This window comes from Stegodyphus dumicola, chromosome 11, assembly GCF_044657685.1.
Source record: "Stegodyphus dumicola isolate Sdum_Otavi_A_Nest chromosome 11, ASM4465768v1".
NCBI lineage: Eukaryota > Metazoa > Arthropoda > Arachnida > Araneae > Eresidae > Stegodyphus > Stegodyphus dumicola.
The window spans coordinates 157,373,573-157,388,753 of record NC_140778.1 but is presented as its reverse complement, the minus strand read 5'-3'; the positions used below and the strand labels follow the sequence as shown (position 1 = coordinate 157,388,753).

General features: G+C 34.2%; 1 protein-coding gene across 1 annotated transcript in view; it reads right to left on the bottom strand.

Annotated features, from left to right (window-relative positions):
• Positions 1-261: 261 nt before the first annotated feature.
• The window catches only part of LOC118200633 (uncharacterized), a 59,806-nt gene continuing 44,886 nt past the window's right edge, over positions 262-15,181 (bottom strand). The window contains exons 10-13 of the mRNA XM_035372597.2: positions 13,046-13,082; positions 10,823-10,842; positions 5,545-5,611; positions 262-1,645 (exon numbers count right to left, since the gene is read on the bottom strand). Of these exons, the coding sequence (XP_035228488.1) occupies positions 1,481-1,645; positions 5,545-5,611; positions 10,823-10,842; positions 13,046-13,082 (289 nt within the window). The 3' untranslated portion in view covers positions 262-1,480. The remainder of the gene's footprint in view (positions 1,646-5,544; positions 5,612-10,822; positions 10,843-13,045; positions 13,083-15,181) is intronic.

Sequence of the window (15,181 nt, the reverse complement as noted above, 5' to 3'; positions counted from 1 at the left end):
TTATAGTTGCTATTATTGTTAAGTTACTGGATTTATTGCAGTAGAAAATATGCATTTTGAAAATGTCTTGCACTGGCTGAAAATGAATAAAATTTGATAAATACAACAAAGGACTAGTTTCTAAATTATAAGTATCATTTCTTTTCGAGGGGGAAGGTGCCATCCACAACTAAGATGTGATTAGTTACTACTGAAAACATTATATATAGAAAAATTATGAAGGGATGCCTAAGAAAAATACAATTTTTTGTGTTAATAATCTTTAATGAATATAATCCATTGAAGAGATATAGCTTAATACAGATTTTTTTCAATTTCTAATAAAATAGCATACATTTCTCCAAACTGAAATTGCAATACCAAGAATAAAAAGCAGTAAATTCAAGCAAATTTGAGAGAGGGGATATAACTGTAGCTAAGAGAAGCAAAATATCGAATTTTGTAACTTTGAGCTTCTATCAGCAAAAGTGAGGGAGACTTAAATTGTATAAAAGCCTGATCTATTGCAAATATTTCTCTCTATACGAAACTTCAGAAATCATATTAATTCTCATGCATTGATAATGCGATGCCTCGATTTCGTTCCACGAATCTCCTACCGTTACCTCTCGCAAGCTGAGAGAGATAGCTTAGAGGAGAAGAAAAGCTATTTGAGTTTACAAAGTGTTTGTTTAGCACGGCGGCAAATCATCAGACATTTTAGTCAAAATATGACTAAATCAAGCAAACGGTGGTTACGGATGAACTTCTGCTTAAGTGATCAGACACAGAGTAACATAGTGACACAGGGAAATCACTTAGTGAGTCTCTATCTCTGATTTTTGGACATCATGACATATTCTAAGCTCTGAAATGCAGCATAATCTATACAAATTATCACACTGAAGTGCTCCAGGATTCTGATAGTTATGATGGTGTATCTTTTAGGTGGCAATGTTGGCTAGAATGGAGGGTTATGTTTTCAGCGAGGAGTTTCGCTTTTGTGTCAGGACCTGTGACAGCTAGAAATTGATCTGAAGACAACTTCAAGAAGCCTTCAATACAAAACGTCCTATTGGCACATCTGTGATGCAATATCATTTAAATAAATTCGTTTAGTTTTTTCTCCGAGTATATTGACGTTCAATATTATACGTATTTAGTCGCAGAACTAAGGTACATCCATTCCTGAAAGCTGTCCTATGAGCTAATGTTTAATACGATAACAGAAAGTAGCATTTTGCTTTTGTAAACAGCGTGTTATTATATCTGCATCGATATGGCATGTTAGCGTTCAGCATTTCCAGACTTAGTTCCTATTGATTACATCCTCATACATAACTGGCTTGTTGTTTTCCAACTTCTAACCATTTAAATATGATTAAACATTATCTTTTGGTATTGCAAGTTCATTCAAAAGCAGTTCACAAAGGTTTCATTTTCTACGCAAGATATTTATATGAATAGCTGACATTTAAAAGACAATATAAAGCGAACTTTCTTAAACTTGCGACATATTTGGTTTCTTCGTTGAAGAACATCCTTTGCAAAAAATAGCATCTCTAGCAATATGAAATATATAAGCGAAAAGAGAAAGTATGGAACAAATAGAGAATCCAATCCAACAGCCCATGAAGCCACCGATGTTGCTAAATAATTCCACCCCCTAAAAAGAATTCAAGGAAAATTGATTTTTTCCGAAATGGTAAAAATATAAATTTTGAATTATATTTACATATGTCTCACCCATTGCGATAATTTCGGTGCTTTCCATTAATTGGTTCCTTAACGAAAGCAGCAATGTGTTCTGGTAAAAGGTTTGCCTGTTTTAGGTAAGATTTTTACTTAAAGCAATCATCCTTTGATTCTTACTTTTTTATATTTTAAAATAAGTTTGCATTTATTAAGTTAATCTCCAGCAGCAGAGGTATACCTACCGCACTGGAGCTATGTTGTCTTAAATTATGCAAGTAATTTGCTTTCAAATTTGTTTGAATTAAATCATCGTAACATTTCTGCATTTAAAATTAAAATTGCATGCCTTTAAGAATCTTTTTAAACTTCTTAAAATATCCATACTATTGATAGAAAAGAGAAATAGGTCAACAGTCGGCCATATTGGGAATCTTCAAACCCATTTTTGCTTTTTGGTTTCACGAGTGGGAACAAAACTTTCCTTAGGGAATGCTGGAATGTTAGGGGGACATATTTTACTTGGATTGATATATTAGGATATACTTAACATTTTGTGTAAAGGAAAGAACAAGGGGCCCGTGATATGAATAAAGTTTTTAATGAGCTATATTAGGTAAATATATCAAAGCAACACAATCTCTGCACATTTCCTTCTAAATTTAGTTCGCATAAACAATAGCTGTATATATATATAATAGCAACATATATATATACATAATAACATAATCAAGAAATGGAAAATAGGACGATTTTTTGGATGTCATTTTAAATTGTATTTGCTTTAACTGATAGCTCTTTCTTAACGGACAGGAAATAACATTTACCAGATTCACTTCCGTTCTTCAATATCCTTTAATTTAATGAATGCAATTTTAAATAATTTAAAATTTAACTAAATTTAATTCGGGGAAACAAGCTGGAAAATTTAATTTAGTTTATATTTAAACCGTTATTGGAGTTGGCGTATAAATTGCATAGTTAATCAGGTTTAACTTTTGACTTCTCATTTGAATTTATTAACATTTTGTCTATATAGGCACAATCTAATAAGGGTTGTATTATTTTTAATTTCCTTGCATTAGTTATATATATATATGTGTGTGTGTGTGTGTGTGTGTATACACACATATGTACACACTGGATTCAATACTGGCTTTTCCTATACGGTGCATATATATATACACTGGTTATCATTAGTTAAGGAAAATTCACAAAAATTACGATTACTCAAAATTTTACATGCAGAATTTAATGAAATTGACCCCAGTATCTATCACATAGTAAGGTATAAAATAACATGAATAGAAATTGCCAGACAGTTATGGTATTAACATATGTATAAAATGAACAAGTCGGATGTGTCAGTTTAGTATAGAAAAATTACCTTCAATATTCAGTATGATCTCCCATAGCAGCAATGCAACACATAAAGCGATGTGAGTTGCGATCAATTATGCAGTCTATAAGTTCCGTAGGAAGTGAGAGTGATTGCTCTTACAAAGCAGTTGCAAGCGTCTGAAGAGGAGGACTGAATGCAGCTACAGGTCTTCCTAAAGTATCTCTAACATGCTCAATAGAATTCAGGCAATAAAGTATCTCCAACATGCTCAATAGGATTCAGGCCCTAAAGTATCTCTAACATGCTCGATAGGATTCAAGCCCGGTGATCGAGCTGGCCAATCCGTACACTGAATTGTTTGCTTGCTGAAGGTAATCATCCACGATGCGTGCCCTCTGTGTTCTAGGTTGTCGTCTTGCAGCAGGAAATTATCACCTATTGCCCCTCCATAAGAGCGTAAATAAGCATCAAGAATGTCATCTCTGTAAGCATGAGATTCATGGTTCCACGTGGAAAGGCATGAAGGTCTGTGCCTCCACCCAAAGAGATACCACTCTAAACACAATCACTGCTTCCTCCGTATCCCTCTCTATCAGGGATGTTTGATAGATGATAACGGGTTCCAGATCTTCTCTAAATCAAATAATGATTATTATCGCTTTGGAGGCTGAATCCGGACTCATTCGTAAAGAGAACAGTCCTCCACAGATCAGCTGTCCAGTGGGTTGACGAGCCGAACTCAAACGTTCTCTTTTATGATATGATGTGAGCGGCACACAAATGTCTGGCTGCATCGCGTACAGATATCCTTCGTCAGTCATTCTACGCATGTCTGACGTTTACACCAACCTTCCAGTGGCTGCAATAAGGGAGGATCTGAGTTGAGTCGGAGTTGAGGTGCTATTCCTTCGGAGTTGAGGTGCTTTTATAACAACACATTTCGGTCATCCGAGCTCGTCGTAGCGCTTGGTGGTCCTTGGCTGAACCTCCTGAATGCCGAATTTATGGTTAGAAATTGTTGCCGAAGTCTATGAACTACAAAGGGTCTCACATTTAACTATATGGCCACTCCTCTTCTGACTTTGTCTTGTATCTAGTCTCCCAACAGCTCTCCATCGCAGTTCTTTGGGAAATGATGCCTGGAGTTCATTGTTACAAACTGGCTATCCCACATATTTCTTATCTCAGTAAAATAACGAGATTTGCAGGCTTGCTCTGAAATATGGAATTTTATGTTCATCGCAGATGATGTATTTCGATTGCAACACCATTAATTTGAATACTGCAGTTTTACTCAGCAAGTCTTATTTCACAACACATTCAAATTTTATACGGATTGGGTTATGTTTGAACCAGTTACCGCTATTTTTGTGATTTTTCCCTACTTTTTGGAAACCAATATATATATAAATCCAAGCAGACACGCGGAAGGTGAGAGAAAAAAAGGAATGTGAGCCGCACAAAATAGGATGCCTTCCTCTAGACAATGAAATAATTCAAATCGTTTTACATTAACAAATGGGAGATATAATAAATTAATAAATCCTAATCTATTTTTAAAGGTTAAAAAGAATTTTTAAAAATATTAATGTTTTAAAGATATTGAGATGACAAATGACATTATTCTAGATGATTTTTGAAAGTGTATAATGAACGTCTCAGGTAAATTTGATATTTTCTGTACAAGTATTCGACTTTTCGCTTATTTAGGGGAGGTCAGCAGATTTAGATAGGAGATGTGTTGCGCTTCTTTACATTATTTGTTTAATGCAAGTCTGTGTTCTTTACATTCATTTTAAACACGAATTGACACAGTTCTTAAATAAGGAAACAATAGTTAATGATGGCTTAGTTAAATGAGAATCGTTTAGTCAAGCAAAAATTTTGCAACCTATCGGTGTACTTTGATTCGGCATTTCAAACTGTTTCCTAGATGTAATGGAGCTTTGCGTCAGAATTGCAACAAAGCAATTATCTTCCTAAGGGAAGGAGTTCCTTTGTATTAGACGTTGTAAGAGAAATTGGCTCTGTGTTCACGCTATGCATGGAGAATGGTTTTCTCCATGCATAGCGTGAATGCAGAGCCAGTTCTTTGCCAGCCAGCCCGTTTGCTGGTATTTGATAGTGAAACCAGTATTGAATTATCTCTGGTTTATCGCGCGAGGCATGACGTTACCAGCTCAGCTGAAGTACCGCCTCTAACGGCACTCGACTTTGCTTAATTCATGACAGTGTAATGGTAACTAATGTTTGAATCTGGCTCAAACTAACAGGTCAATGATTTTAATACTTGGTCACTGGTGGCTCTTAATATGACAACAAATTTGATACCACTCATTGCCTATACTATTATTTTTACCTTTTCTTTTATTTTTTGCATCAAAACTTGTAAATATACAGTATTGATTCTTTGTAATATCTCTTTGCAATTCAAGAAGATGTAGCAATAAAAGTCTTCTAAAACTCTCACGTTTGTCTAGGCAGTGATGTGTTTGGGGAAAAGTATAGCATATTTATTTGAAAATACTTACCTCATATTTCTTTTTATGTGACATAACTAAAATTTCTCTCTTTGGGAAACGGATCTCAATAAGTGATCTGTGAAAGAGAAAGCGAGTGCGATGATATACATAGAAGCAGTAATATGCAAATGAAAATCAAAGCATCAGACAAAAGTACTTAATATTTTTTATGTTTTTGGTTTATATACTATGTTGTAAGAATCTAAAAACTAGAAAAAAGAATTATTTCATCGAAATTTTGTTCCAGTAATTAGCAGGACATTATTTACAAATTTAATTAATTCCAATAAGAAATCGGGTAAATTTAAGGGACTAGATTGATGTAAACGAATAAAAAATACTATACTATAACAAATAAAGATATTATTTCTTAACGATTAATATAAATCATGTAACACAAGAACAAACCCGTACTGTCCTGCTATTCCAAATGCAGAGGGGGAGCGAGGAAATCTTGCGAAACCATCTTAAAGATGCAGCAAGAATACCATCATTTACGCTACATTTCTTATACTTCGAAACATGTAGGATGATTCTCTACAGGTATTCAGAAGTACACATTGCAGATATCAGGCATTCAGATATCAATAATTTATTTTCGGCAAGCAATTTTTATTTCAATTTTATCTCGATGCATTTACTTCAGGTATAGCAAAATGATTCGGCCAGATGCCTCGACTCTAGGGACTATAGCTCTTTCACAGAAACTGTTATAATTGCTTAATAGACTACATTTAGTACACTAAACTCGCTGACCGTCAGGCCATCCTCATGTGCAATAAATCCTCTGATTACAGTTTACGATTATAACTTTCTTTCTTTAATTTAGAATTATGGGAAGCCTGCGGTACCATAGCATCAAGGTATTGTAAAAGGACAATTTATAACAAAGCATGAAAGGATGGAACGTCGAACTTTGGTTCCAAGCGCGCTGCAAAACGGTTTTATAAGCGTAAAGGGTTTCGGCACTTGTATCGTTTTATTGTCGTTTGCTAAAATTTCATTGATTTGAAACTAGATTTGAATTAGGGAACGAATTTTGGATTTTATTGCAGAAAATGTTCACAGTCTGTAGTCACTACAGGAGAAAATTAGATCCCTAAGCGTAAACGAATCTATTAAAATGGACATCCTGATCAAAATTAAAGGAGTTCTCAATCTTGAATTTAACTAACAGCTTGCTATATTTCATGGTAAGCCTGCCACTGTTCCTACCTACGATGAATTAATCGATGCTGAGTTCCACACAGCTACTTTCTCCAGTTCCCAAATTTTACAGTGTAAAGGCAAATGCCGAATCTATGTACATTGAAGATGACGCAGCGTGTTCCAACAATAAACACCCAATAAGCCTGACAGGTGACAGGTGACGGAGGACGGGGACGCCTGATGTTTAACAGAGGTAAACAGGCATATGTCCCGCGCCCTCCCCTATCTAGTGGCAGCAACTCCCAGGAGCCTCATGAGGCCACCTTGGGAGTTTATTGAAGAATTTTACGTAATTGTACATGGCCATACAGAGGCGTCTTAGGAATACATTAGTTTTGATCGATAGGCGGATGATTTGTTACATCTTGGTTTTTAGACACTGTTAGACACTAATTACAGCATATACATACACATACAAGTACATACAATTGCACATATAAAGATACATACAAAACACTTGTAAAACACATATAAAAGCACATATATAACACATATAAAACATGTAAGCACATTATATAAAAATAGAAATTAGATACTAGTTTGCACACACTTATACAAGTAAAACACATACTTATAATGAAACATATTTAAGCTAATATATAGTATACACTTACACTAAAGACACATTTAGATCATATAGACACATTTAGATCACATATCACATGTAAAATGCGCAAATAAACATACATAAAGCATGCAGGCACACTGTAGAATATTAAATTTTGTTATTAGATGATATAGTAATTACAGATGAAACTTTACTCTGGAGAATACATTATGCAATACATTATATCAGGTACACAATACTTATTTAATTTGAATAGATATGCAGCGCTTTTATATACATAATAATTACAGAATTGATACACAATGTAAAAACAGATACACTATGCTTGTAAAGCATTAGATATTAGAATTTATACTGCGCACAATTGTACAAACGAAATAAGATACTATACTACTATATACAACACAGTTATGGTGTACAATTATGCAAACACAATTATACTAACGTATTAAAACGCAGAATAAAACACTATACTACGGTATATAACACAATTGTGCACAATTATATAAACACAATTATACTTACACATTAAAAAAAAAATCTATACTATTGTATACACACAGTTATAGTACGCAGCACCATGCATGCTATGTTGCCAAGATATATATTTCTATGCGAAGCTATGAGATTATACAGGTAATGCAGATACAATATTTATAGATATAGATGAATTATACATTATGCATATGTCAGATACAGTGCAGATATAATACAGATAGTTTGAGTAATACAGATATGATGTGCAGGCAATAACTGTAGTGGAGACACTATGTTATAGAATGCGCTGAGCTTATTTTATATTATATTAGATGCACAGTGTTTATTGGATAAAAGTAGGTACACAGTACTTTTTATATACACATTGCTCACAGAACAAATGCACAGTGCAAAATCAGATACACAACAGGTTGTAAGGTATTGCAGGTAATGCACACGCAATGTAGATAGTTGCATAGTAATTATATGCTTTATATACAGCAGATACTGTGCAGAATTTGACAAATTCAGTGCAGAATGAGGTCTTGAGTGTAACGTTTCTGTATTAAATCCATATGATAAAATCTCGCTAGATGAAGATGAAGTTAAAATGAAAAGTTCAAAAATGGCTAACTACTGACGTGGACATAAAAGCTGAACTCAACACATAGCTCGAAAGAGCCTACACCCTTCTCTTGCCTAAAAAATGATGAAGCTTTAACATCAAAAACTCCAATAATGATGCAGATGCTAATAAGAATATTTCAAACTCCTATAAATCAGAAAGTCGAAATTGCAAATAATTCAGAATTTCAGCACCCGAAACTGACTGCCAGAGTACCTCTTATTATAGTGATAGACTCCGCGTGCAAGTAGATGGGCGTCATAAAAGGGATTAGAGACACCAATACCACGAACACTAAAGGAATAAAGTGTCTGATTACCCCCTTAATTGACCGGAACTCAGTTCTCTCTATTGATAACAAATTGCTCATTTATAAGACCCTTTTGCGTCCCATACTCTCATATGCCTGTCCTGTTTGGGGATACGCTAGTATTACTTATGTTCAGAAACTTCAAACACTGCAAAATGTATTACTTAGACAAGCGGCGAACTGTCGATGGTTCATCAGAAACTCGGCAGTTCACCAAGAGCTTGAGATGCCTGTTCATTTTGCTAACCTTGCTGAAAAATTCTACAAAAATATTCCAAATGTCAACAACAGCACTATTCCAGTGCTTAACTACGACTATAATACTGAAAGCAATAGAAAACAACCGCTCGAGGTCCTCAGGTACCTCGATCAGAAACTATCTTTTTAATATATGCATTCACCTAATTGTCACAAATTAAATACAGAGTATCTATACACTATCTCATACTGATTGTTTTATGGCGTTGCTGTCTTTGCTGTAAATGTTTGACCTGTATCTATTGTACATATTTTATTTTACTTTTCACTATGCTTTATATTCAATTTTATTTTATGTTACTTACTACTATCATGTTAACTTCACACACGAGGACTCTCAAATTCAGTGAGCTTTAGGCACTTTTTTGTTTTTCTTCTCTCCATGCCAATTGCTTATCATGCGCACTTACCTTCGTCATGGCCTGCACTGCAGGGGTGTTTCTGTTGGACTCATTTACGTACTCTCCCAGATTTTACTACTGCTCTGAATTTTCATTTGCATCGATATGTACCATAAACTACAAAAATTCGAAAGTCGGAAGCATTACGCAGGGATAGCGACTTCACTCGGGTACCCGTTTTTGAGAATTGAATGTATCTATGAGAAACGTTCAGACTCACAGAGCGATGACTGCTTTTTTGACTCAAAACTGAAACTATCAGCGTTTAATGAATGACCCATAGTTGGCATCCAAGCTCAGTTCACCTCGGCGCTCCGCAACCAGTGCTCCCAGATTACAGCCCCTGTTACTGCCAGAGGGGGCAGTTCTGTGAACTGAATTCTGCACACTATTTACTCCAAACCACCTGCAAACTTCACGTAATTATACTGTATATTGTACAATAAATATATAATTCTTCTCTTTGCTTTCTTTCCTAGCGTAGTAACTTTAATGGATAGCAGTGTATATTTGAATTCCAGAATAATTCCGCTCCGTATAAATACTTCCATGTTACGTCATTAAAACAATATTTAGAGACTTCTTTCATAATGACGTGCTCATCATGCATAAAACTGAGAAAACCTTTGCGGTTTTTAACAATTAAGCAAGAATGCATTCATTCACACGTGCAGCAATTTCAGAATGCGTGGCAGTTGATGGTCTTCCCTCGTGCTCAACGTCATCAATATCTGTACGTCCGTTCTCAAACATGTCGCATCACTTCGCGATAGCTTGACGTAACATTACGTTTTCACCACAATCCTTAACTCTTTAGATTTCAACCTTTAGACTTCACGCAGCTGCCGATAAATTTCACAGCATTTATACCTTTTCGCCCACAAAAAACGAATCACTGCACGCATTTCCACTTTGGGCGCCATTTGCAGCTGTCGAGACATGTTTACGACTGATTATCAGACAAACTCAAATTGCCTCGTGAAAGCCGCTACGTCACACGATGCAGCTAAAATCTGAAGTGTTGCCGGACAGTTTCATCAAAATAGCCTTTGACAGAAAAGTTTTACAAAGAGTTGCAACTAACTTTATGGCTGACCTACGCAGATGTTTTACTTAACGGGGGCAGTACAAAAAGTTAAATTTCGTGTTTGAGAGGGAAACAATTCCAGGCTCACACTAAAACTGCTTTCATAAAAGCTCACACATTATTTTTATGTTTCGCAATTAAAAATACAATGTCTATGATCAATATCTAAATCAACAAATCATACAGCCATCTTTTCTTCACCTCGTGTATTAAGCAATGAAAATTAATAAAGCTGTAGTATTATAATTAAAATATTTCGTTTGGGAAAATTTAGGTGAAATTGTAACAAATAAGTGCATTTAATAATACATTGCTAATTATCAATAAATACCAATAATATACCAATACTTACACATCCGATTCATTTGGAAACTGCAAAATGAAATAAAACATTTAATAGTGATAAAATAAGGAACGATAAAATAATTACATTAAGAATATGTATGCCAAAACTATAGTTTTTGAGAAATCAAACGCCGTGGGATTATTTTTAAAGTAAAACATAAATGTATTAGCTCAAGTAATTATATTTAGCTAGGTAATGCTATTTAATTGGCTTGCATTTTTCCATACTGCATGTCTTTGTGAATTACCACTTTGATGCTAATCTTATGGTTTTTAATCCTTATGGTTAGTCATTTGTAATTTTTTAAGTGATTCATATAAGTTATTCAACAATACAAGTGCATTTTATCTCAATAAAAATACACATAATGTTACTAATACACGAAACTTTATTACCAGTTTTTAAACCGCCCCCAGATTTTAACAAACTAACAAGGTTTCACTAACAGAGTAGATTTTACATTTCATGATTCCGTACGGATCGATGATAAAAGAATAATGTAAAAATAATTTGTAGTCTAATATATCTTGTAAAGAATGAACAATTTTTCATTTTAAATTAATAGACACCCCCATTTTGCGTAATATACTTTTAGTGTTTACTCTAAAAGTTTTAGAAGATTGTTTACTATTCCTTTTTGAGGACCGTAAAAAATTGCAGCGTAAATGTGCAAAAGCGCCAAATCTAGCAAACGCGCCCATTTAACAGCGCGGCAAATCTAGCGTGCGTGCTGATTTCAAATTGCATAAGTTTAAATAGTTTTTTTATTTCTTAAGACGCCATTGAAGTACTAGTTTAATTTTTAAGTCTTTTTTTGATTTTAAAACCTTTTTTGGTATCGTATGGATTTAACAATTTTGGAATTGTCCATGACGAAAACTCTGCAATAGAATTTTGGGGAAAGTGCAGAATCACCCACTGCTTGGCGCATTTTTAAGAATTGCACATACTCGGTATCCATGTACACATCGACCTATTTTCACTTAAAAAAAATCCGAGAATTGCACAAAAATGGCACTGCGCACACCCTTGACTTTATCTATGTACACATCGACCTATTTTCACTTTAAAAGTAAAAGAAAATTGACAAAAATCCAATTGTTTTTACCCTTGTAAAAAGCGCCAAACAAATAAGTGGGCGATTCTGCACTTTACCGAGAATTTTTCAAAGAAAAGGCATCATTCGTTATAGAAAATTATGTTTGAACAACCGAGATTAAATTATGCTTTAGCGATAACTCGGTAGCGAAATAGCGATGCAGGAATCCATTCAGTTATGTTTAGCCTTTTTTATATATAAATTATAATAATAAAAAAGTATTATATGAAATTAATCTTTCATCTAAATTAAAACAATAATCTTTGGATAGTTATTTATTATTATACTTCCTTTCTTGCTTTAGGGTTGCCGCAATTATTTTTGGCAGCACTGGCATCAACAATAGTTTGGCAATTTTTTACGGTCCTCAAAACGGAATAGTACCGCATATTGTTTTGTGTTTAATGTCGTTGCTTTGAATTACCCGAAATATTTTTTATAAATAAGGTAATGGACTGGTTTGCGTATTCATCAGATATCAATCCTTACTGGAATGCACGAAATCATCCATGATAAGGGAGCATAAACTAATCGTAATCTGAAGAAAAAATTGAAGTATGACTTAAATGTTATTTGTATTCTTTATTCTGGCATTAACATTGGTGGGCACTTTTTGAGTCGCCCTGTAAAGTTTTTCTGCTATGACAAGTCGTGTAATTAAATTAAATGCTAAAGATAACTACATCTGTAATATTTGTTAGCAGTGCACACTTTCTTTAATTTTATTAAAGATTCTATTTAAGTGTTTTATTTAAAAAGATGGCTCAAGAATATATTAAAATCCTTCTGATCTTTCCATAAAAGTTTTAAAAAATGTGTTTTAGAAGGTTTCTGTTTCATAATCATATTTTATTCGTCTGAGCTTTAGCAGTTGAATAAAAATCCGAAAACGAGTTATTCAAAATTATTTTAATTTGAAGGACTGTACATGATTTCCATTAAATTTATTTCTTGTGAATGACTAAGGATACTGTCAAAAATTTTCGGACATATGTTTCAAATCCCAAACTTGCACTGTTTGATAATTTAATACGACATTTGTGTAATTTAAATATATGCTTAGATTATTGATAAATCACTTGACGCACATAGGAAATATAAACTATGAATAAAAATAGAATTATACGTACCGGTACATCCAAAAGTTTATAATTATACTTCACATCTCTAAGAAAATGAAAAAAAAACATTAATAAAAATTGCTTTATACATTATAAAAATAATTAATTTAAAAGTATAGAAAAAATTATAAAATTTACTTATGGACAAAATTTCTGTTTTAAAGTGTTTTCGGGTAGAGCATCAGCGCATTTAAAGGATAAATCTGCAAGGACGAATGGACCTCATGCTTTGCGTATAGCTTTGAAGAAAACTCCTTAATAATTACGTCAGAAAACATAAATAAACTGATACTTTATTGAAAGAAATCATGGCTCGCATAACAGTGTTAACAGTCACATGTAGCTGAAGCAAGGTAGCAAATATATAAAAGAAATTCTCCTTAACACGCGAGGAAAATCGCGAATCATCGATATTGCTCACAGAGCAAGGTCTAAAACAGTAATCTACAAGCAGGAAGCCAATACAATTGTATATTTTTAAACTGACTGATTCACTATATGTGATCATACAGCATATTATGTATATAAGAACTGCTGGGATACTTCTGAAAGCTTCGAAAAAAATCACTCCCAATGCTTCCAAATCGCGTTTTTCGAGAATTAAAAAAAAGTTGGCAAGTTGGCGTGGAATGGAATTCTTGCCAAATTGGAGACAAACGTTATCGCGAAAGTTTATTAGGATACTTATTTATCCCATTTTAGATTCTATTTCAGCTGTCTTCGCAGTTTTGACATCGATCGATCCAGATTTGAAAGATCTACAATATAACACGCAACATGAATATTTACAAGTACGGAAAGCGAACATAAATTCCAATAAATAAATATATATATATTACATGAAAGTACCAAATAAACAACTAAATGAATAAAAATACATAAAACTTATAAAAATATTATTAAGACTGTAATTAATATATAGAAACCAACCAAAAGACGATCTCATGAACACAAATATTTTTAAGATTCCTATTAATCTGGTTGTTGAGTCATTAGGTTATTTTGATGAGGGAGACGTGAAAAGGGTGCAATGCCCTCGCCGGGACTCCAACCTGGATCTCTCGAATACAGGCCTATCAGCGGCCGAGCGGTAAAGTCACTGAACACTGGTAGTTCGGTCCGAGGTTCGAATCCCACAAACGGGCTGGTTGCATGGGTGTCTCCATGGTTTTCCACATGTGTAACGTGTATACGAGCCAGTTTCCCTTAGAAAGTCCTCCACAAAGGCATCCCCCCTCAGGCAGATAGCACTAGTGTGCTTTGCCATAATTAAATACACCATACACCACCACCTCTCGAATACGCGCCGAGTATGCTAACCGTTTCATCACGAAGGCATATTGGAAGGAGGGAGAAAGTACCACCTTTTAAAGGGCGACTGGGAATTAGGGGACCCAATCGCCAAATCCTGGTGGTGAAGAATCGTCATTTAGCCCCTTTTTTAGTTCGGGTGCCATTGTAGAGTCATTAGGGTTTTTGATCCTCGAGAAGTGAAAAATGAGCAGTGCTCTCGCTGGGACTCAAATCTGGCCTTCTCGAATATGTGCAGAGTGTGCTAACTGTTACACCACGAAGGCATGCTGGAAGGAGGGAGAAAATACCTTCTACGATAGCTGAAGTTATGTCCTGCAGATCTTACTACGCAGATTAGTGAGCTATGGTTATGTACTAAAAACTCACAACGTACTGAAGAAGATTTTAAAACAACCCTTTTATTTAATCTGAGCTTTTAATACAATAGGCACGAGTGATGCCTTTGGCTACAGACATGCCACCTCTCGTGGCGATGTAAATTGAGCAAGCTATATATTTTATTTTAATAAATGTGTAATCTTATACCACTTTGTCAACTTTCAAATTTATTTGACTGTTATTGCTTAATTAATCAATAACAGTCAAATAAATTTGAAAGTTGACAAAGTGGTGTTGCTTAATTAATCAATAACAGTCAAATTAAATTTGAAAGTTGACAAAGTGGTGTTGCTTAATTAATCAATAACAGTCAAATTAAATTCGAAAGTTGACAAAGTGGTGTTGCTTAATTAATCAATAACAGTCAAATTAAATTTGAAAGTTGACAAAGTGGTGTTGCTTAATTAATCAATAACAGTCAAATTAAATTTGAAATTTGACAAAGTGGTGTAA